The sequence below is a fragment of the Symsagittifera roscoffensis genome, chromosome 4 (genome assembly GCF_963678635.1).
Source record: "Symsagittifera roscoffensis chromosome 4, txSymRosc1.1, whole genome shotgun sequence".
NCBI classification, from domain to species: domain Eukaryota; kingdom Metazoa; phylum Xenacoelomorpha; order Acoela; family Convolutidae; genus Symsagittifera; species Symsagittifera roscoffensis.
This window is the reverse complement of record NC_087065.1, coordinates 39,635,607-39,660,297: the sequence shown is the minus strand read 5'-3', so window position 1 is coordinate 39,660,297 and position 24,691 is coordinate 39,635,607. Positions and strand designations below refer to the sequence as shown.

The following is a 24,691-nucleotide window of genomic DNA, read 5'->3' as shown; positions in this document are numbered from 1 at the left end:
GAGTGTAAAAATCATGAAAAACGTGATCGACTTCCAATTTTGAAAAGGGAATTTAACTATCAGGATTTCTCAGCGGAATAAAAATTTTCCCAATGCTCCAGTTTTCTCAAATTGGGTTAATTTTATCAAAAAAAGCTAATTATAAATTTTTCTAGAAATTCAAAGAGGTTTAAGGTCATCTATTTTGTCTTCGAAATTCGAAGGATGAGATTTTTTCATAACACAACTTAGTTTTTTTTTTGTTTTTTCTTGTGTTCATTTCTCTTTTCCAAGTGTCAGTTGGCTATGTTCATCATAGTTGTAAGTGTTGTTCATTGTGCTTTAAGGGGACTTGAACATTTTTTTACAATATCTATTTCTTGTTTCGGCTCAGCTGGTGTCTGCTCAAAAATTGTTGGCTTCGTTTCCAATTCGTCAGTTTTGTTCCGCTGCTAATTTAAAATTCAAATGTTTTGCTTAGCATGTTCGCCTAGATTGAAAACTCATCAAGACATACGAACATTTTAGTAGATCTAGTTTTTTTTTCAAAATTTTTAGATTTTTTGTACTTCTATTGTTTTTTATGCTTGTGCTGTATCGCAAGTGATGCGAAGCTCCGCTCCACCTCTGTGTAGAATGTTGCCCTGTTCAAGTTAATTTTGTTATGTTGAATGTTCAAGTGTTTCTCATTATATGATTTGAAGTGAAAATAGAGGGTAAACACAAATAAAATTGTTGAAATTGAAAACATTTTATTAGTTTATATATTTTGCCTTGTTAGACATCGAACTTGCCTAATTATTGAACCTCGTCATTTCAAGGCTACTTCCACTTACCTCTATACTAAGCCTAATTATTGAACCTCGTCATTTCAAGGCTACCTCTAGCCTAATTATTGAACCTCATCTCATCATTTCAAGGCTACTTCCACTTAGTATAGAGGTAAGTGGAAGTGGTTACACCAGGGAGCGGTGGTGAAGTGGTTACGTCTCCGCCTCTCAATCGAAAGGTCGGATGTTCGAGGCCCACCATGATCCGTGCTCGTTGCTTGAGGGTGAAGCAACACTACACAGCCCAGAAAAATAACCAAAAAAATAGCATGTAGTTCTTAAACAGGGGCACAACAGCGGTTCGCCGTGATGAGCTGTACAGCTCTTGTGTTGGTCCTTTCCCCCGTGGATAAATGGTCTTAATTTAATTAAGGCAACGCGGTTGCCTTTGCCTTTTCATGGCTGATCTTTTCTTTCAGTTTATAAAATTTTGAAAAGTTGCAGCAGTGTCAAGAAAAACCGGTCTGAATATTTTTATTTTCTGACTAAATACGACGAAATTGTTGAGATGCTAGCCTCCCGAATTTTTTTCTTAAGTTTTAAGGTTACTTCAACGTTTTTGAAGTATAGTTAATTTTTTGTTGTTTTGCTTACCTAGTTCAAACGCATTCTCTAAAACAAAATATATACTACAAAATTTCAAATACCTATTTTTTGGATTTAAAAAGCTTCATTTTTGGAATTTTTTTGGAAATCAATATGCTTGCAACATTCTTGGCGGGAGAACTATAGAGATAGCCGTTCGAAAAAAAAAATTGAGTTAAAATGGTTCGAAACAATTTGTAGAGGTAGAATTGAATTGCAAATTTGTCTATCAATAAACTGCTATCAATAAAATCGTCATTTACACTTTGCAAAAAGAATTCAGCATTGCAATTTAGTACCTGAGTTTTTAATGTATGCAATCAGTCATTGAAATAAACAAGTACGATGACACTACGAGTCAATCATCTGACAGCCAATTAGCATCACTTCTCACAAAAACTCATTATCATAACCCACATCCAGTTTGGAATTTATACCTAACTAACGTACTTTGTCATCATGTGGACTATTGAAAAATGGGATATTGAAAAAGTGATGATTTTTCAAATCGATACTGTATAGACTGATATCCCAAAATGTTTTTGCTACTAGCGCTGCTTCACGTAAGGCATATGTATTTAATCTTCGATGATTCGCTAACTGATTTTACACTTGCTCTTTTTGCTGCGTCTGTGTCGACGTCTGTGTCTCTGTCCCGCAGCGTGCATCGCACCGAGCGTGCCACCGGCACAATGCGCTGAAAATTGATGACTTCCTGGTACCTGGATTCCGCCGATGAACCCATGAGCTCCTTCTTCATCATCACTGGAGCTGCTGGTACTACTCGAGCTGTCCGAATAGTACTCCCAGGGTAGGGTGCTGAAGCCTCTTTCCGAGGAGCTTCCGACTGTACAGTCCTCAGGATCTGAGCAGTACTCGTGATTATAGTGGTGCTGCTTATAGTGATGATGGTAATGCGACGAATTGTGTCTCCGAGGCCTCCGTGAGCAACGTGATCTTGACTTATAGTGACTTTTTCTGAACTGATACTCGGGTTCCACGACTCCCGAGGACTCGCCATAAATGTCATCATTAGAGTTGGTTCTTGGCAGTGAACTGCTTCGCGTCCGCTCTCGTACATTCGGGTTAAAGCTGACGTTCTTAGAGTTCACACAACTAGCAGCAAATTCTTCTTCGATAGTTTTGATTTTCAAGTTTGACTTCTTTTTGTTTAAGTCTGGCAATGACCGTTGGAACTTCGCCATAGCCGATTCTGAATAAACGTGCTCGTCACCTCGTATCACTAATTGCTCATCCGCTGTGTTCGGATCATGAGTCATCGTTATTGAAGTTATTCCAATCAGTGTTTTTTCGGGTGAAGCGTGACCCTTCATGAAGGCTGGTTTTGGCGGTAGTGGCGGCGGTTCCTCTCCCGTTGTTGGATCGTATATGTCTGAATTCACCGGGGGAGTATCAAGATGACTGCTGGTCATTGAGGACACTGCGCTATCGTTGTCTCCTTCTTCTTCTTTGGAGAATTCTCCAGAAATCGATTGAGGCATACCGCTGTTTGCTTTCGTCTGATCTCCCGACATAACCGTTGATGTTTTTGGCGGGACATAGTTGAAGGGCTTGACAAAATTTTTGGGACTGGTTGTTGTTGCAGCGCTTCGCGACAAAGGCGGTTGCTTGGCCGGTGCTATCTGTGATGGTTTGTTGTTTTTTGTCCAGCCTGCAGAGGCTGCCGTCAATGTGTTGTTATTTGTTAGTGTTGTTGTCATCATATCGTTTGATATATTGACAGCTGTGTTAGTATGAGTTGAGGTTGAAATCGCAGCAGAAGCGTTCGCTGCTTGATTTGATGCTGCGGCTGGGTTTGAGGAGGCGGGTAGTTCTAAGCTACTGATTGATGTTAGTGTTAAATTTTGGGCCAATCTGTCGAGGACAGGAAGAGCGTTGTTTCCACCGGTTTTCTGTGAAGTATAATCTTTTCCCTGAAACAAATGCAAACTTATAACAAGGATAGCTGGCTACTGGGCAAATAGAACAGAATGTTCCGACCAGTCTTAGAAAACACACAATTTTTTTTTCAAATTTGTGTCGTTTTCATGGTTGTTATGAAAAAAGATCTGAACTAATCACAGTAAAATAAGCAAACTGAACAACAGCTTTTGAAAAAAAAATGATCCGAATTTTAAAGTGGCTTGAATCACGACTGAAATTGCATTTATATGATGTGTCTTTAGACCCATTCCGATTAATATTTGTATCTGATTTTGCGTGGAAAACAACTACTTCAGCTTTTCAACAAATTTCTTGAGCTCAGCTTTAACAAAAGATTTTCAGCTCTAACAAAAATGCAAGCTCAATGAAAACAAGAAATCAATGCTACGCAATATGTTTTTAATGAAAACTTTGGAGTATGCTAAGCGACTGGTATGCTGAAATCTTGACCCAATTATGTCGTTTTAGGGGGCTTAAATTTTGACAATAAAAGTTTATGGCGCCAATTATGGAGTTTGCTTACTTTTGTTCCATTCTGTAGCAATTAAACTGAAGTTTCAGGTATGTTTCTTCTTGCATCTTCTTTTTTCTTTTCTGATCTTTGTATATTCTTGCTTCCAAAAAAATTTTTGACAATCATATATGAACTTTCCGTTTGCGACATTTGTTATTTGTATCCGACGTTTTTTATACACGCTTTCAGTTTGAAAAAAGCAAAACTTGTAGGCGGCTTTTTGTTTGATTTTTCTTTTCATTTATTTTCATTGTTCGTTCGAATGCAAGCTTTTTTATTATAACTTCAAATTCAGTCAACAATTTGAAGTTATAATAAAAAGGCGCAAATGCTGTAGAGGTAACACTACTGCTTGAAATGGCAACAGCCTGTGGTTCGAAATCGACCGGGACCTGTTTTTTGCGAACTTGATTTTTTGTGCTTTTCCGGGCTTTCGTCCATCTGCCTGTTTTGTCGGCGTGATTCCCGTAACCCGACTGTGTTGAATTTTTAGCTTGCTACTAGGTTGCTGTAAAACTCATGCCTGAGAAGACAGTGTACAGGAGTTCGATTCCAGTCGGGACATTTTTCTTTGCAAATTGAAAACTAACGGCCATTTTAAATTTTTGCTGACGTAGTTCCCACAGAAAGGAGTTTTTCGAAAATTCGAAAATTTTCTAGCATTCGGAAAGCTCCTAGTAAATTTTTAATGGGTGCGGGTATTTTTGTTCCGAATATTTTGGGCTTTTTTGCAATTTTTTTTTGACGAAAATGATTTTTTGAAGTTTTTCTTTTCATTGTTTTTTCAGCTAATTTCAATCATTGTCATTCGTTTTTGATACACCCCTATGTTGATTTTGACTTCAGGTTATCTTGTATTTGTTGGTAACAATTTTTGATGGACGACAAGAATTTGTCGCAGGTAAAAGCAAAATTTAGTTGCAAGCGACACTTCGTCGCAATAAAAACCATGATAATTCATCGTATATCAATAAAATTCGGATTTTGTGCAGCTCCATGAAAAAAGCCATAATCACGCTGATTTTTATAAGCTTCATTTCTGCGCATTGATAATCAGTTTGTCTCAGATTTTTAAATTGCTATACGGCGAATTGTTTTTGTTTGAAATGAAACCTTGTGTCGGCTGAGACCAATTGTTGTTTGCGACAAATAATTTGCGCCTTTAAGATTTGAATATTGCATTCTAGTGTTTTGATGAAAATTCGATTTAGAAAAGTTGAAAACGGCAAAACAGCATCTTGATGAAAGCAAAAAAATTTCTGTTGCAGTTGAAAAAGAACTGATTTCTTTTGCGATTGGGCTATTTTTTTTCTTCAGACCGTTTTTGAAGACAACATTAAGCATCAATTGCGTTGAATCATTTAATGAAATGATTTTAAAATCAGAATGAATTTTACCAAAGTTTTTTGAGATATAAAGTTTTCAAGTTTTCAGTGTTCATTACTTTTGTGATAAATAAGGTTACTGCAATCGGGTACTAGAATTTTCCCGGAAAAAACTTTGTTCACAAGACTCTTCTCATGTGGACTTATTTCCTAGAAGTCTGTTAGCAAAAATTTTACTGCTACAGATATGTTTTGTGTCCTATTTGAAATGATCTTTTTAGGTTGGTTGTATTTTTACTAGACTTGTTAAAATTTCGTTATTTTTTGTTTTTTATTCCTTTTTGTTCAGCTTGATAAGTTTGGGCCTTTTTTATCATCTTTGTAGTCTCACTTTGCGTTCTATCATTCGACGAGCGAAAAGTTTTTCGTGTGTGAGTATGTGTTTTGTGTGTGATGGGACTTAATAAGTTTTTATTAGTCTTAATTTTTTTTCTGTTGTTTTTTCGACCTGATAGGTTTTGGCCTTTATTAGATGAGATTTGTGCCTTAGGGCTTTTTTATTTTTCTTTTTATTTCGGCTTAATAGGTTTCGGCCATTATTATTTCAACTTCTGGCTTCATATCGGTTCATTTGACGCTCGAATGAAATTTATGTGTGTGTGTGTGTGTGTGTCTTTGAGCGTGAGGGAGGCTTAGTATTTTTTCAAAAAATTTTCGGCTTAAAGGGTTTCAGTTAAGGTATTTTCGGCTTTGTTACTGCCTGATAATTTTTCTTTCGATGCTTTTTTACATTCTATTCTCTTGGCACGTTTTGTTTTCGAAACTAACCATGTTTTTTGACATTTACAGCCTGATAGTTACTTCTTTTTATATAATGATCGCAGCTTGTAAGCAGTGATCAAATCCACACTCAAAACTCAATCCGGAAACGTATTAACGTTTTCCTTGGAGACGAAATGTGCCTCAAAGATAATTTTTTTTCACTTCTAAATTAATTTCCCCTGTTTTCAAATATAGATAGCTGTTTCGTAATATAAACTTTTTCCCCTGCAAATTTCAATTAATCTCCCTTATTCCTATTAGGCAAAGAGGTAAACAAGATAAATGACCTTCATCATTAAATGTGATTTGCATAGATTACATTGGCTAAGCCTAACTAAAATTATAATAGGTGGAATAGTTTTGATGAAATAGCACAATCCTATCCCAAACGAGTTTGCCGAAAAAGGAAGAGTACGAGGTACAAGTTCCGGCTTCTGCTGACAAATTTTCAATTGATGAATGGTTATGACGTCTATTTTTTTGAAACACAGAAAATGAAACTAAAGAGGAAAAATAAGAACATATTCTTGCCCATATCGAAAGATAATTGACTTTTTTATAGTGAAGCAAAAATGAGTCTGAAGGAACTCTTTTATATCTGCATCAATTTATCCTTTAAAAATCCTATTTAACTTTTGTTTTCCCTCAGCGTAGATATGCGTGAAAGCCCAACTTCGTTTAACTTCATTTTGAATTTAGGATTTTCAAAGATATTCTAATAAGGTTGATAAGTTATCAGCAAAAATATCAGATTTAGAACAGATTCTACGAAGTTTGCAATAATTTGCAGAAGATATCTCAATTTTTTAAATAACTTTTATTAAATTGTTTTTATTAACTAACGGAGGCTGTCATAAGGCTGTTGGTGTTGCTAGCGTGGATTGCAGTGGCACTATCTGATTGGCTGATCGATGAAGCCCCTCCCCCTGCCCCTCCCTGGGTCACAGCTGCCCCAGTCAGAGTATTATTACCCCCAGTAGAAAGACTATTGGTATTGTAATGTGCGATATTGCATGCAAGACTGCAGAAGAGACTCTTCCGCTTGGGCAGGAAGGGGAGGCCGAGGAGTGCTTTGGTGCAGTGGGCACAACAGAAGCAGGAGTCGGTGGCGTGCCAGTGCTGGTTCTCATAGCTCATCTGGCCCTCGTCCACACCTGAGACCAAAAAACAATCTAGCAATCAATAAACAAAGAATAAACAATCAATAAAACGAAATTGCATCAATCGATCTTTATGCTTCCCAATTCACCGAAACAATTATAACATCCTCAAATGGCGAATTCAAATAAGAAACTCCAAATTGAATTTAACCTCTGTTCCAATATGAAACAGTTCGTTTCATTAGAAGAGAGGATATCAATTTAAATTAGTCATAACGCTTGGGATAACAAGTGTATTACTATCGGTATTCGTCTTTTTTTCTCCTATAAACCACTTTTCACCCAGAATTCATGCGTTTGCGCTTGTCTCTTTTTAATTAAAACTACAGCGTAGACCACACGCTTTATTTTTGCTGCACCTTGTTTCCGTTCAAGCTGTTTTAAAATATTGTTCGGACTCAAGAAAAAAGTGACGGAATATTTGGGCTCGGAGTCGTTTTTCGTTCTCTTGACCAATTTCGGCGTTTTATTTAACTATTTTGTCATAGTTGGTGTTAATATTGCGTTAAAAGACGCTATGAACATCCTATTCTACTTCGCATAGCAGGCGGGGAAACTTTTCAACAACTTCACAATCAGATAAACAGCTTAAAGCAATAGCTAAAATGAAAATCCGAATGGTTTACAATTATCTGATAAATAACAATTAAAATCATTTTTTGTAAATTGCAAAAAACTGTTAAATTAAGCCATTATTAATCTTCTCTTGTTCTCATTTCCATTTTTTTAAATGCCATTGACGTTAAATCAATTAAAAACAATTAAATTTAGATATTTACTTTTTCAATATTTTTGAATGCTATTATTTCATAAGATCAATATAATTATTAATATAAGATTTCAAAAGTATTTTGTTAAGAATCTATAGTTGAGATTGAAGTTTCTCAGTGGGAGCGAGCCGGTCGAAACTTGGATTTCTTGGCACGAAACATGAACGTTTTAAACAAGTCGTTTCAAACAAAATAATTTTTTTGTTGGTTCGCTCAAAGAATAAGCGGAACAATTTGTCTCGAGGAAATAGTGAAAAAAGTAACGCGCAAGCATTACTTTGATTCGGCTAGGAAATCAATCCAAATTGAAACAAGACTGCTCGTATCAGGGCAAAGCCCTGAATGCAAAGCCCTGAATGTTCCGACTGCCTTTTAAGGTCTATGGAGCAGTAATAGCATGAAAAACTTAAATGTAATAAAATAAAATTGATTTTTTTTTCAAAAACTGAGATTTTTTGTGAAAATCATCCCTCCACACGCCATATAAAGTACACAGTGATAAATTTCGCTTCTAGTAACAAATCATTTATGGCAAATAAGCTTCCTTCAACCAATTTGGAACGATTTCTAAGATGGATTAAATCTACGCTTACGCGTTAATAGCGCGAAATATATCGCGCGTTAATTGTCCCAAATTGGCTAAAATGCCAAGCTTTGAACCCCCATAACTTTACGAAAAACAATCAAAGGTGAAATATCTTTTCGAATTTAAGCTCAGGACGACAATACATTTTGAATGATAAAAAAAATTCCGTCAAAAATGGCTAGTTAAAAAGTTGAAATTTGTCTGAAGAAAAAACCCATCCCGAGCACAAATATTCCGTTCGTTTTGTATCAAAAGTCTGAAAAATAAGACAAGCAATTTCAAAAATCAGCAATAGATCAGCGCTAGTTTTTGAAAATCAAAATGATACTTGCTCGCCCAAGTGAGCTATTTTTTTTCTCAAGTTTTAGTTGAATAGTTGAAACCATTAAAAGTTGAACCATAAAGAGTTTCCGACACTTCATTGAGATCTCATCGTTTAAATCACAGCCAGATTAAAATACAAAGCCACTAAAATTGATCGGATCAAAATAATTGAAAATTGTCCATCTTCATAAAAGTTAAGGATAATTTTAAATCTTGGACTTCTTTTAACGAAATTCAATTGATATATCAATTGATTGGTTTATCTACTGAAACATATTTCACTACATATTACTTTAAGTTAAACTAAACTATACGTCCGCTCAAAAACAAATAATTTTTTAATTTGAAAAACAAATTAGTTATTTTCTGTTTTAAGAAAAACTGTTTTTTGATTTTCTGATTTTTTTTCATATTTGATTTTTTTTGTGAGACAAATTTTAATTCGTAACTAATTGTATTTGAAGCTTTTGATGAAACACAAAAAATATTGACGGTGCACTAATCTAGACAAATACATTTCAAATGAATTACTTTTTTTGTTCTGTTTTGCGTATTTAAAAAGCACCAATTTGAAACATTTAAGGCACTCTTTATTTCGTTTTTTATTGGAGCGCAACCGATATACTGATCTGGCTTAGAAATTATTCCAAAACTAAGTGAGAACGTAATATTGCGAGACAGTGCTGTATTTCCTTTTTTCATACTTTGCTTTTATTGACGATATACAATATACTAGAGTGGCTTAGAAATATTTCCGAAATTAAACAATAATTTAAAATTGCGATAATAGCAAACGTTTTTTTCAACTAAGACTGCGTGTGGGGAAAAAATTTCACATTTAAAACTTCTATAGAAATTGAAATAAGTTTTTTTATTGCAAAGAAAATATTTTAAGCCAAAAGCCGAAAAGTCTGCGACCATTTTTGCTCCAATTTTTGAAGAAAATGAGGAATATGTTTGCTTTGGGTCGTTTTTTATTTCAGACCAATTTTACAGAAAAATTTAGGGATCGTGTGGATCGATTTCGGGCTTGACGATTGCCAAGTGAGTATGCTTGTCACTAGACTAAAGGCAGTAGAAATCGTTTGATTACTACTCGATATTTTCAATGCACGTATTATTTATGTGTTAAAATTTATTCCGCACTCATAATCGTCCCAATTTGAAATGAGGCAAATAGATTGGTTCTCAATTTGACTCAATAGTTAACACTTTGATATTGACATTCAAAAATTTCTAGTTTCTCAAAATGCTTTTAGAGACCAGCTAAGGAGCAATCGGAACGTTCAGGGCTGTGCCCTGATATACGGAATTCTTGTTGCTCTGCCTTTGGAAGAAAGTTAGGGTTATATATGCTCGGGGTGGTTTTTTTATTCAAACCACTTTTACAAAAATCTACATGGGGCCAGCCGCGTGTGCACACCACTATAGTTGCCGGCCATGTTTATGACTTAGACTGCTTGTTTTATTATCCCGTACTACAAAATCGATCCAGATTCGTGAATTAAATCGTTTTAATAACTCCATACTGGACTCTAATTGCAACACTTAATTTTTGATATTATAACTTTAAAATTCATAGTTTTGCCAATATATAATTAATCTAAAGCTTTGTCGTGATACGAGCAGTCTGTTTCAAGTTTATGAGGGTTTGAAAACTTTTCTGTAGCGTTTGAGGGACATTTTTCAAAACAAAAATGATACAAACTATACACTCACAGACAAAAAATTCATTTAAAGAAACAACATTGAAACAAAAAGTTGAAAATATTATTAAAAAACATCTGATTTCGGAAAGATATTCGACTGTTTAAATCCTAGTCTGTATATCAGGAATTTTTTTTTAAGTTAAATCTACTGCTCAAAAAGTTCCAAGCTGATCTTTTAATTGACATTGATGGACACAAATCCCTCTCTAATTCCCTTTCCCTGAAAATCCTCCCAAATCCCCAAAAGTCCTACCATCCCCGGGACTTCAATGTGTTTATTAAGCGGGGAATTTGCAGTCAATTTCATCGATTAGCTTGACAGTTGGCGAAATTCATAACAGTGAAAGTACAAATCGTGTTATTTATAAAAAAAAAGAATGGAAAATGGGAAAAAATTATTTATTTTGAAGTCTGTCGTGAAAGATCTTGAAATAGAAAACAAGACTGCTCGTATCAGGGCGAAGCCCTGAATGTTCCGACTGCCTTTTAAGGTTTTATGGAGCAGTAATAACATTAAAAAATTAAATGTAATAAAATTTAAAAAAATTTTTTTTTTTTTAATTTGAATTTTTTTTTTTAAATCATCCCCCCACACGCCATTTAAAGTACAAAAAGATAGATTTAGCTCCTTGTAACCAATCAATTATGGCAAATAAGCTTCTTTTAACCAATTTGAAACGATTTTAAGACGGATTAACTCTCCGCTTACGCGTTAATAGCGCGAAATACATTGCGCGTTAATTGTCCCAAATTGGCCAAAATGGCAATCTTTAAACCCCCATAACTTTACGAAAAATGATCACAGGTGAAATATCTTTTCAAATTTGAGCTCAAGACAACAATACCTTTCGAATGATATAAAAAAATTCCGTCAAAAATGGCTAGTTAAAAAGTCGAAACTTGTCCGAAGAAAAAAAAACCCACCCGAGCACAAATATTCCGTTACTTTCGTATCGAAAGTCGGAACAATAATATGACTCTTTTCCACTTGAATTCCAGAATATTTTAAATTAAATTTATTACTCAAATTGTTGTAAGAGCATCTCATTCATTCGACTTCAGAACAAAAAAGAACAACAAAACTGAATAAATTTATAACGAAAAAAGCGACAAATTTTGATGTAAAAGTAAATTAAATTTTCACTTTAGATTCTTTGAACGTCATTTCAATTAAAATTTGGTCGAAACATCAAAGTCGGAGCTTAATTAAATTTGGGAAAAACCAAGGAATACAGATCAAAGTTAATGAAATTTCACGCTTTTTGTAGCAATTTCATTGCACCTTCATTAGGTGCAATTGCTAATTCATTTTTCACATGATTTTTTTTTGTAACTCATCTTTCATTCGGCAGCTTTTAAGACATGTTGGCGGCTTTGAGAAATAAGCCGAAAAACAACAATGGTTTCTCAACTTATATGACACCGTTTATCGCTGATTTATAGAGATTATTTTGAAAAAAGCGTATCAAATATCTGTTCCAAAGGCGGAAGTTGAAAGAATTTAGAAAATTATGACTACGGTGTGACTGTGGCACAGGATATTATTGACACCATTGCCCATTTAATACAAAAGAGAACCGCGCCGCGCGACGTTAAAAATAAAAAGTAAATCGAGCTCAAAGCTGAATTTTAAAAAATCAAAAGAAGACGCAGTGTACAATTTAGGCCAAATACTGTTGATGTTTTGAGCTTTTTGATAATTCTCCTTTGAGTCTGTTGGTCCGGAAAACGCATTATTTGTTGGAATTTGTTGTCAATGTCGGATGTTTGAATGCTTTGTCAGATGGGTTGTTTCTTTTTAGTAACCCCGTCCACCTAAGTCGACTGCGGAAGGTTGCGGTTTTTTATCCGTTGAGAGCTCAAATCAATCTTTTCAGGAATGCTTGAATGAAACGGATTAGTCGAATGGAAAAAATGGTACATTTTTTGGCTTTTTTAACAGGAAGTTTGTTGCTCATGATCATCATGTTGTTCATTTAATCCGATTGTACTGGGGGTTGATAAAATCAGATCATGTTCTACTGAGAAGAGAAAGTATACTGACCGATGACTTGTTGGCACGTGGAGCAGTGCTGGGCGAATATGGACTCGTAGCAGTGGATGCAGTATGGCTGTGTCTGGTGCATGATGTATCTCTGGCCCCCCAGCTGGCTGTCACAGTGCACACAGCAGAAGTGGTCCAGGTGCCACCACCCTCCCTCAGCCTCCGTGCACTCGTCCGAGAAGATGATCTACAACACAAACACACCCACACATAACACACAACATATAAAATACATAACTGACGAGGATTATTTGTCAAACAGTGTGATAAAAATTGAATTATTTAAAAAATAAAGGATTCATAAATAGAGAGACTTAATTATGAACAAATAAAAGTTGAATATTTCATGGATTTGGGACGTAAAAAAGGCCTCTTAAAACAGCAAGTAAAATAAGATTTTCCGAAAAATTAAAAGATTTAAAGATTGGCCAGCACCTAAGTAACATTTTAAGAAAATGGTCTGCTGAATGCGCCAAATTAGGGATGTGCGGTTCAGCAAATTCAGAATCAGTTAAATTCTTATTCAACCCGGGCTTTTACCAATTCAATTGAATTAACTATTCAAAAACAATTCAAATCGATTAAAATATTAAAAATAAAAGGTAAGAGTGCATCCAAATTTTTCTGAAACTTTTTGGGTGTGACAACTTTTTTAGAAAAAATAAGCATCCTAACATTCATGAGCGACCCAAACTCGCTCCAATCGCACTTTAGTGACGTAAATTGCTGGCAGAATTTTAGAGGCTTTGTAAGCTATTTTTTATGGAAATATGCTTTCTCCGACACCTAAATAACTAACATTTCCACAGCAACCAATTTAACTTCACTTCAATTGTCTGAAATCTATTCATTGAGCTGGTAATTTGAATGCATCACACACCCCTCAGCTTAATGTTAAAAAAGGTCGAATGACTGAAGATAGACAAATAAGCTTTCATAATTAGGCTCCAGAATTTGGCGCATAATTGGGATCACCTTTTAAATTGAAGTTAGACAAATCAGTCAAAATTTTTAAAAATAGTTCTCATTTGTTCCTTTTCTAAAATAAACTCTTTCTTTCAAATTCTTTTTAAAAAATTAGGCGCAGTCACGTCGGCAGGGGCGAATTTAGGGGGGGAGGGCGACGGGGTTTGGACGCCTTACCACAGGGATTCGACCCTTGCCGACCCAAAGGGAACCCTCTTTGTACTATTTTGAGATATCCAACTTTGGATGACTGAAATTAAAAACTTTCTGAAGACGCCTTCGGCGCCAATATATAATAATTTTGAGGGGAGAGCGCGCCGAAAAACGCTATTTTTTGGTCAATTGTCCAAAAAGTGCTTAAAAACGCCTTTTTTGGCCTGTTTTTCAAAATTTAGCTTGCGGCGCAAAATTTTGTCCAAAACAGTTACTTTTTAGTGCTTTGGGAGTGCTCAAAAAGTCAATTTGGTCGACCTGAAAAAGGTTGAAAATTTTTTTATATATATGTATGATATATACATGCGGTGAAGTGGGGCAATCAATTGTTCAAAGTAATGCCACTCACATATTAGAACTCTATCTGATTTGTGGTAGTCCAAATTTTTTGGTTGGATAGTCAGATATGTATATAAAACCAGTTCGAGACCAGTTGAGGGGCAATCAGAACATTCCGCTTTCTGCCCTGATATAGAAGCAGTATTGTTGTTCCGTCTTTCGACGAAAGTGAGAAATATATATGCCCGGGGTGGCTTTGTTACTCAGACCAATTTTAGAAAAGTTGCCTACGTATGGGCATCGAACCGGAAATCTTGTGATTGCATAGCGAGTATGTGTGCAGTTGACTAAACAGCGGCTTTGCTGCTGGAATATTACTTTGACAGCTTGTTTCAAAACGCAAATTATTCATGCACTCATTATCCGCACTCATAAAAATTTCAAATTGAATTGAGGCAAGCTTATTGGTCTTATTATTTCCATAAACGACTTAAATTTTAACACTGATATTATCAGCCAAAACTTTCTAGTTTGTCAATATTTCAAATACCAAAAACGGTACGGGAACAATTAAAGGGCAGTCGAAACACACAGGGCTTTGCCTTGATACAAGCAGTCTTGTGTACACAAAAAATTTGGTTTTATTTGAACTAATCTAAAGTATATTTTCCAAAACTTTTATATTAAGCTTCGGAAAGTACGCTCAAAAAACACAAAAAAAGGCAGATGATAAATTTTTCACAAATAGAGAATTACAAATACACGAACTGAATCTATTGAAAACAAAATTAATTGGAAAAAACAAGACTTCAACTGTCAAGACGATGTTCTGAATGTTCCGACTGCGTTTTGATTTTTATGATGTATTTTTCAAAAAAAGATATTCGCAAATTAAAGTACAAACGCGATTCAAAGTACAAAGTGATACATTCTGCATGCCTCAAAATTTTATTAGCACGAAATATGTAGCGCGTTAATTATCCCAAATTGGCCAATTAAAACCCCATAACTTTTTTAAAAAAAAATTAATCACAGGTAAAATATATATATTTTTTAATTTGAGCTGAAAACAACAGCACATAGTGAATGATACAAAATTTTTCTGTTAAAATGGCTAGTCAAAAAGTCGAAATTTGACTGGAGGAAAACAACTACCCTGAGCGCAAATATTCCGTCATTTTCTTCGAAAGTCGTAAGAAAAAGTATCTGTAGTTTTATAGCCTGCAAAGGTATCCGGCAAAACTTTGCCTGGCAGAAACCGGAGTAGCGAAATCAAAACTCTGAATGTTAAAATTTAAGCGGAAAAATTGATAACAAACATTATGAAAAGAATAATAGCTAACTAATTTATAGCTGAGAACACTTGAAAAAAGTAACAGCTTACAAAATCAAAATTTCTACCAAAAATACCGCAAATATTGAACGGTTCATTAGAAACATCATGATTATTTTCGAACTTTATTTGCAACTGTTCATCTGAGGTAATAAGTGTTTAAGCAATATTTTTGTTTTTTGAAGGAGTGCAATAAATTTTTTGTTCCATGGATGACATCAAGTATTTCGCAATATCTTTGCAGATGGGCAGCCAGGGACTTTTAGTTTACCAGTAAACAGTTTGAGAATGATGATTGATGGGTACTAGTTTACCTGTTTATTCACGTGACAAAACTAGTTTAGATTATTGAAGCCGCCTATTTTCTAAAAGCAAGAGCCAGTACGGGATTTGAACCTACGCCTTGGGATTGGTTGCCTGTTTTGTACCCGCTACACTAACTAGGCCCGTTTGGACAGCAATATAAAAGAATAAATATGCTTACTGTTTGAATTAGCTACATACTCTACCTCGGTTCTTATTAGGGACCACAGCATTTTTGAGGGACCAAACAAGTGAAGATAAAGGCATCGCGCAGACACGCAAAAAGCTAAACTGATGACCGTTTGAGGTTACTTCACGTGATGTAAGTTTGGGGTGTAGTTTCTGTAACACTATCGGTTTTGATGATGTTTTATTTCTAAAACGTTAGTTCCAGAAAATTCCGCAGAAAAATTTTGAATTAGCGTGTTTTCTGATTAAGTTTTTCATTAAATTTGAAATCAATTTTTTAATTGAAATTTCTAAAGTTTTTGATTGAAGATTTATTTTTCAAATCGAAGTTGAAGATAATTTTTTTATTGAATCATACTGGATTTTTTTTTCTTTTTTTTGATCTCTTAGTCATTCTGTTTATACAACATATTTTTATGTGAAAATATTTTTGGCCAAACCTTATGAGAATTTTTCTCCATTTTAAATGCTAATTTTTTTTGAGTTAACATCATTCCATTCATGTTTTTCATGCAATAATTATAATAGCAGAATATCACTGTTTGATAAAAAAAATGTGAGTTTCACCATTAATTTCCGGGTTGTGGCATTTAACAGAAGCTGCAGTCGCTCAAAGGATTGGAGTTGTCAATTAAAGGTAGATTTACCCGATGTACGTCCAGATAATTGCATTTCAATTCTTTCCTTTCCCATTTTCATAATAAATTAATGAAATGTACTTAAATTTGGATTTTTGATGCTAATGTGAAAACTGTGCTCTTTTTAGTTTTCTGTCTTTTCGCACAAAGGTGGACAACAAGGCCGATTCAAAAACTTCTTTTTTGTTTCGATCTTGATTTTTTATGCTAGATTCTTAAGAAGACCCCTGACAGACAATTCATACTGCAATTTAGAAACTAAATTGGGCGTCGTTAAATTAAGAAGAGACAAGAGAAAAAATTTAATGGTCTTTACATGATCTAAGATTCCTTCCATACGCAATATGATGCTTTCATTGCTCATATTGTTAAAAGTAAATAAGAACGGGAAAAGATTAAAATGCCTGCTCATTTTTACAGCTGAAATTGGTAGCCTCTGGATGTTTAAAAAAGAAGGTAAATAAATATGCATTATGAGGTCGTTCACTTCTTCAAGTAGAAAGTAAACTTTTTTAATTGAGGTCACTTTTGGCAAGGGAAATTACTTTGCTGTGGATTAAGAAATCACGTGGCCAATTTCTGAGTGAGATTGGCTGAAATTTGGGTTTATTAAGTATGCGAACTTTCATGTACTTCTTTACAAAACTACTGGCATAATTGTGAAAAATTGCCTAATTGGTATAGAACATATTGCCGTATATCTTTATGGACTCATTTATGAAATTGAGATCTAGTTAAAAGCCCCCCCCCCCGGGGGTGGTGGGGGGGGGGGGGGTGTTATGGTTAGTCACCCAGATGCCAAAAAGGCATTGGTAAGTTATCTATATTTATACAGTCTTCAATAATATCTTGATGTTTGTAGTGTTACGTGTTTAGTTTCAGAAATTGACTTGGCTCCCTTCGTCCGGTAGGAAGGTCAACACAATGTGAACAGAAAACTAACAGTTGAACCAACCTCTGACAAACATGTCAAAAGTGACATTTCCGACGAGTGACTTGGGCTGAATACTTATGCAAATTTAACCACCTAGCTCTGCAGCGCTGATTTGAACTCAGTTGTATAACGAGAGATGTTTATAAGCTGGACATAAATCTTCATTTTTCTCCTCTCGTCGGGGGCGGTCAAGCGAAGAAAGTAAAGAGAGGAAAGGAGGGCAAGGATTAAGGGCGCAGGGGAATATACTAAGCCCAAATACCCAGATAAGAGTCTATATATATATATATATCTCAAATAACCTCCGCTTCAAAATTTGAAACAAAACCCTTCCCTTCTTATGCCGTTATCTCAACGCAACAAACAAAATACACCGCATCACAAAATCTAAATAGAACACCATTTGGTGAATATACCAAAAAGTACATGTTTTACAGGAGGCAAATAATAGCCCGATTCATTTTAAATTCCACCGGTCTTTTTCTGGTAAAATAGTCTTCAGAACTCTGCAGGTTTTATCTTTCAACTTAAGAGAATGAAGAACAAAAAAGAGTCTTTGCTCTGATCAATGAAAATGATTATTAAGAGTGGCATAGGGCAAGCTACACGAGTTCGAATGATTAAAACTGAAAAGAGGGGAGAACCATTTAATTTACTTCGAAGGGAACCACAGACTAAACCCAATATAAAAGAGACACTAAATTGTCGCTGTCATACATGTAGTGAAAATCATTGATGCCAAATTGATAAAAGCTGAAATTTCTCGTTACAGCCCCCCCCTGCACCATACTATAGCGTCTTATAATAAAAAACCTTTTGCACAAACTTTTGATTCAGTGCCTGAAAAACAGCTTTTAAGGAAACAAAAAAATTAACATTATAATTTTTTAAAAACTAAAATGAAATCGCGCAAATTCTTTTTTGTATCTGAAAGGCCATATGATTGTTTCGATGTTCCAAAAAATGATCGCATCTATGCCAGCTATGGCTTTTTGTTTCCTTTTTTTTCGATGATCAATAGAACAACTTTGGCTGAATTCTTTTATTACGCTAAAGATATCGATGAAGAAATTTGGTTGATTAAATGTTCCGACTTTCGAAGATTGTTACGTGGTTCATTCTTGATGTGTTTTTTTTATTCAGTCAATTTTCGACGATCGAATTAATAGTTTTTAAAAAATTTATATACCGTATCGAATATCTACTTCTTGAGCTCAAATGTAAAAAGATATTTTACCCCCGATTATTTTTTGTTAAGTAATAAGAGTTTAAAAATGGCCAATTTGGCCCTGTTTTAGACTAAATTATGTGCGCTTGTGTAGAATTTATTCATAATGCTGAGATTGTTTTGCGAAGTATTTATGCGTGGCGAATCATCCCGCACAACAAAATCGTTCCAAATTGAATTGAGGCTAGCTAATCGGTCGCAACAGTTTCGTACGACTCAAATTTTCCCACTTGATTTTTGATATTGTTCAAAATTTAAAGATTTTCAATATTTTCTTTTCGCAAAAACTATTCGACAGCCCGGGTTGACCAAAAATGCTAGTCATACAATTTTCATATATGAAAACATGCTAATCATACATTTTTCATGCAATTCCATAAGTACAGAAAAATGTAAGAAAGGTCTAAGATTGATTAGTGATTTTTCCTATAAGGTAACTGTATGACTAGCATTTTCACACAAGTAACAAAAACCATGGTTCACTCAAAACTAGAGTCACCAAAGGTTTGATTGTCTTGCATTTACACTGCATTGGAAATGACCTGAATTGAATAAGGCTATTGTTACACAAATCATATACTAAAAGCATCAAACTTTTATATTTCGGCAAAAGTTTTCAATGATGATTACTTTTTTAAATTTGAATTTTCAAATTATCAAACAATGATCAAGGTATACATAAACATGCCATACAAAATAAAGAGTGTTTAGCTTTTTAAAAAAAGTTATCCAAAGAAACGGAAAAATTTCAACAAAACATCCAGGACTACGTTATGCACACACAAAAAACATAAATTTTTGCGTGCAAAAAACAATTTTTTGGAAAATGTTTGTTTGAATACAAAACTCGATTTGCGGTTAAACAATTTTTTTTAAAAATTGGGATAATTTCAATTTTACTTGGATAAATTTTTGTTGTCGTCATCATAAAATTGCTGGTCATACAGTTTCCATACATGGAAACTGTATGATTAGAATTCTTTCTTTGATAAAAAGTTTTTCTTTTTATTTGGGACAATACACCGACTTTTATGCCAAAACAAGAAAAAATCTCTTTGAAAACTTGATGACACCATCTTAACAAAATCCGTGAAATTTGTATGAGTAGTATTTTTTCATATACTTTGTTATAATTCTTAATGGTTAGCCTTTTTGGTCTACGGAAGTCAACCCGGGAGATATCAATTAGGGGCAGTCGGAATATTGAGAACTGTGCCCTGATATACAAGCAGTCTTGTTTACAGTCGTTTTTGCAAAGAATGGAATTTTGAATATAGCAATTTGAACAGATTAATTTAAAAACTCAATCATTAAAAGTGCTAAGGTATAGAAACAAAGCGCATAATGGTTTCGCAAACAAATCAGTATGACAAAGAATCTGATCGCAGTGCAGACAGCAAATTTATTTTACTTAAGAAAGCAGTGATTTCTGTATCGATTTTGGAAATAAGGTAATTTTGCTGGACTAACTTACGAGAGCTTAATTTCCTTTTGTCTATTATAAATAATGCATTTTGTGCGGATAAAGTGCATTCAGGTAATCATTTCAAACAAATCATAGGCAAAAATAAGTGTTTTATCAAATTGTTTTATTTGTTTTTTGATGAAATGTTTAACAAAGTTGCCTAACATTCTACAAAGTAGAATGTTAAGCGACTTTCTAAAACAATTTATCAGATAAACAAATAAAGCAAAAAAAATTGGAAAGTTTTTCATTCTATTTATTTTTTTAAGCCCCCTAGACAATATCAGTTGTCAAAAATTTGCGTCTCGTTAACGTTTAAAAGGTCAAAATCTCATTCAAAAAATTTCACCAAAAAAAACTTAACTTAAAAAAGCAGTCGGAACATCCGAGGTTTCATTGGATACGAGCAAGGTTGTTATTCAATTTTTCCATGTTAAAAAATATAATAGAAAAAATTATCATAGAGCGGAATAAATATCAGCAAATCATTTTTTTTCATGCAACACTTTTTTTCATTTAAAAACAAAAAGTTTTGTTTCGCAAACCGTTTTAAAAAAATGGACAACAAAATTAAACACAAAAAGTAAAAGCTAGATCAACCAGTACAGTAGCGTTGATTTGATTAACTTGTTGTTTTTGTTGTAAATTGGTTGAAAAATTAATGACTGAATAAAACAAGTGTAGCGAATGCTTCGCAAATAGAAGAGAAAGCTCCGAAAACATTGAGAAAAATTTTTCGAAATAAAAACAGCTTTTTGTTTCAATTTTTGTATTTTTTTATGTCGTTGTGTAATTAGAGGATCTGAAAGAATAATTTAAGAGAAATGCATAAAAAGTGTATTCGATAACATTTTATATCAAAAATTGAATATAAAAATTTAAAAAATATTAAGCCTAACTTTGCGATTTTGAAATCAAAATTTAAAAAAAGTTCTACAAAAAACTTCGAAAACTAATTTTAATGGATTTAATATAAATTTTCTTGGCACAATTTTGCAACTAGACTATTATATGTCAATCATAAGACACATTTGCACGCTTAACTTCCTCGAAATTTAAAAAAACCCAAAAATTTCAAATAGGTTTTTCTGGACAATGAAAATTTTTGATTTATCTGCAATGCCGTTTGAATCACGATTTACATAGGGCTCTACAATGAAATTGGCAGTTATATCACGCAGTCCTTCCAATCACTATTTGAGGTTCTTGATCATGCAAAGAAAATCATTTAATGAAAAAAAAATTTAAAAAGCTAAGAAAAAGTCAGTTCCTTTTTTTTCAGTGATCATATCAAGGAATCCTGCAAAAAATGCCCCTCAAAAATTGAATTGCTTTTTGTTTTGAATCAAACTCAACAACCAAAATATTTGATAAAATATACAAAGAGTATCATTACCAGATTTTCCAATCAGATTTTGCATCAGGAGATGCCGCCCGACAGGATGATGCCATTTTGGTAATCTCCCGAGCCGAAATAAGTTGTCAATGTAATTTTCTATTCATCGCCCGATTCTTAATTTTTGGCTTAAAATTGAAATTATATTTTTTATGTCAATTTATCCAAAATAGAGGTATGTCGGATAAGCTGCACAATCAGGCTATCAAGATTTTTTGAAGTTGTAATTACCTTTTCAACAAAGACAAGTTGTATCAAAACGAAGTCATGAATGAAAGCTGACTGCTGCTCTACTGCTCTTCTGCGTCTACGAAATAGTTTGATTTTGAAAATCGAGTGAAATTTTTTTTAGATGGATTTTTTCATCATATTTTTTTTACACATTCGATACATAATTTTACGAAAAAAGATCACAGGGTAAATAACTTTTACTTTGAGGCCAAAGTGTCATCTTAACTTAGGTTGTACGAAAAAACTCTGTGAAAAAAGTCATTAAAAAAGTCGAAAAATGTACTGATGGCTAGTAAAAAAAGTATGAAAAAAAAAATGCTGAACTCAAATATTCCTTCACTCTTTTCGAAAGTCGGAACAATGATGATATTCTTTTAAAGAAGAGAAAATTTAGCTTATAGCCTAAAAAAGATTCAGAATACTAATTCCTTCAAATAAAATCATCACTCACTTTTTCGGTGTCATAATAGACTCTGTTGAACTTTACTTGATATGTTGACTGCATTTTAGCGTCAAATATCGGCTGAATTGGTTGCCGAATTTCGAAAATAGATTGAACGAGAAAAAATTTTGGAAAGAAAATTCTTCTGCAGTGGTTTGTTTGAAGGATAAATTTCGAGCAAAAATGAAACTTAAATATAATCTGAGACTTGAGAAAGCAGATGAATAATGTGTCGGTTCCTCGATAAAATTTTTGTCAGAAGTTTTGTTGAAATATTTGCAACTAGTTCTGGTTATTATAAGATATCATGGGTGAATTAGGGCTGTTAAATTCAAACTATGAGCTGTGAATGAAAGATTCAATTCAGATTTAATTCTTGCCACGAGGTTCGCATTGGTGTAGATCCTTCGAAATATCAATAACTGACAAATTGGATGATAAATTCGAGTCTGGTGACCATTGGTTCACGTGTTTGCAGCCCCGTTTGGGCTCAAAATTAATTTGGGTGCGAGACTATAATCTCCCAGCTGGCAATGTTTAGAGTCAAGTTCCATTAATTTGTTTCGCTCTATTGACTCAAAAAGTGTCAAGTTTCAAGACGTGGAGTCAAGTCGCATTGGGATTAAAATGACAACTGGCCGTAATTGGATCCTGATATGCAGTTACCAATCTGTTTACGAGGAGCCCGTTTCCTTGTTAGCTGGCAAATTCCGTCGCAAGTATCGTCTTCTTAACTAAATTGTGACATTTCGATCTCCTGTTATAAAGCTCTGAAGTAAAATCGTGAACAAAATTGATCACCTTTGCCATGACTTTTAGTTTGCAAAAATAAAGTCGATGAAGTAATGTTTCTCCTTACAAATTTAAATCCATTCTTTCAGGACTGAAATTTCTGAAAGAAATAGCATCTCTTATTTCGTCTTTAACATACCCACTGAACTAATTTTTGGCTTCCGCTCAAGTTACCGGTAATAAATTATTTATAATTACAAAGTTGGAAGAAAGTAATAATGTACTGTCTGGTAAGTAAATTAGTATAATATGGTACCTCAGCAAAAACATGGAAGCAATTCCGCTGTCAGAACTTGAAGGCTTTTCATATTTATAGAAACAGCCGGACTAAGTAGAGCAATAGAAATATTTTTATGAAGATAAAAGGAAGAAAAGCTTCGATTATTGTTCCTTGATGAAACTGCTAAAAAGGATATTTGACCTTTTAAACTGCACTAATAACCCCAAGAAAGCTCGATTGAACTCAAAATAGAATCAAAAACAGTGCTTAACTTCAAAGAGTCTTCTGTGTATTTCATTTTTTTTAGTGCGAACTACTTTCGCAGAATTAGCGAATATTATAACGCGACATTCAGATTTTTTAAACTTACCAATTTTTAATATATCATTTTTTGGCTAGTGTTGAACAGTTTTTTAACCAATCGTGAAAGCAGTATATTTCAGCTTCCTTAATTGGAGAAAATGGCGTTAAATTGGTACATCTAGAAGACGTTATAAGTGATGGTATTTATTTTTCACTCAATTGCCTGACGCATGTGCTGATTTTTTGTTATGTCAGTTACATTTAGCATGCACCGGTTGAAAACGGCGCCACTATTGTAAAAATGGCAATCGAAGCTATAAGCAGGCAGTAATTTAACAGTCGAAAAACAATAAACAGAAGTTAAAGAACGATATCATAACTTGAATTAGGTCGAGATAATTTTCGCTTTTCCAATTTAACCAAACAATTATACAAGAATTTCGAAGAAAGTTCAACGGATTTAAATCCCAGGTTCAAGAGGTAAAATTTCCTGTTCTCTAGCAATTTGAAGTAGAAAACTAATTGACTTTTGGAAACCAGCTAAATGGTGAATTTTTGGAAAACTAGCTAAGCTTTGGATCAGATAATTGAGATCGATTTTTCAAGTGGCGACAAAACAATCTTGATATCACTTGAAAGTTCCTCGAAATATCTACGTTTCCTAAATTTGGGGCACATCTGGAAATTGTTTAATTGATTTCACAGTTATACCTGCTAGTTGAAAAAAAAATGTTGAGATTTCGACCGGGGAAGCTGAAAGTTCAACCGGTTGTGCAATCCCGTATCACGTCGGCAGAGCAATGTCAATCATGTGAATTGCCACGTGACGTTTGCTCGTTTTGACGCGTTTCAAAACTAAAATAACTGCTTTGACGGTGGTATTAATAGTTGGTAACTGAAGCCTCAAAACTTTTCAAATTCAGTTTCAATTTGAAATCCAAAAATCTCAGCAGCGGGTGCTGGGTTTATAATGAAACGGTTTATTTTAACTTCGGATAAATGCCTTGTTTATTTGTGCAAGTGTTGGTGTCTAGAAAACCTGAGGTTATTTGGAATCAGAGACAACAGCGACTTTGGTACTTTTTCCCGAACTCTTGAAGCAGAAGTTGGGCATATATGTCAAAACTACAAACAGGAGGCACGCTGGGGCAGATTAGAAGAGAGAGA

At 34.1% G+C, this 24,691-nt stretch overlaps 1 protein-coding gene across 2 annotated transcripts; it reads right to left on the bottom strand.

Moving 5' to 3' along the window:
- Positions 1–1,597: 1,597 nt before the first annotated feature.
- LOC134844214 (uncharacterized) lies at positions 1,598–24,691 on the bottom strand. Of its 2 annotated transcripts, none has more exons than XM_063860796.1 (4): positions 23,592–24,691; positions 12,593–12,779; positions 6,843–7,153; positions 1,598–3,328 (listed from the first exon to the last, which is right to left on the bottom strand). In XM_063860796.1, exons 2-4 carry the CDS (start codon positions 12,672–12,674, stop codon positions 1,991–1,993), a joined length of 1,731 nt encoding a protein of 576 aa, XP_063716866.1. In that variant the 5' UTR covers positions 12,675–12,779; positions 23,592–24,691; the 3' UTR covers positions 1,598–1,990. The 2 variants fall into 2 exon arrangements, with proteins under 2 accessions (XP_063716866.1, XP_063716865.1); XM_063860795.1 differs by lacking the exon at positions 23,592–24,691 and adding an exon at positions 22,219–23,584.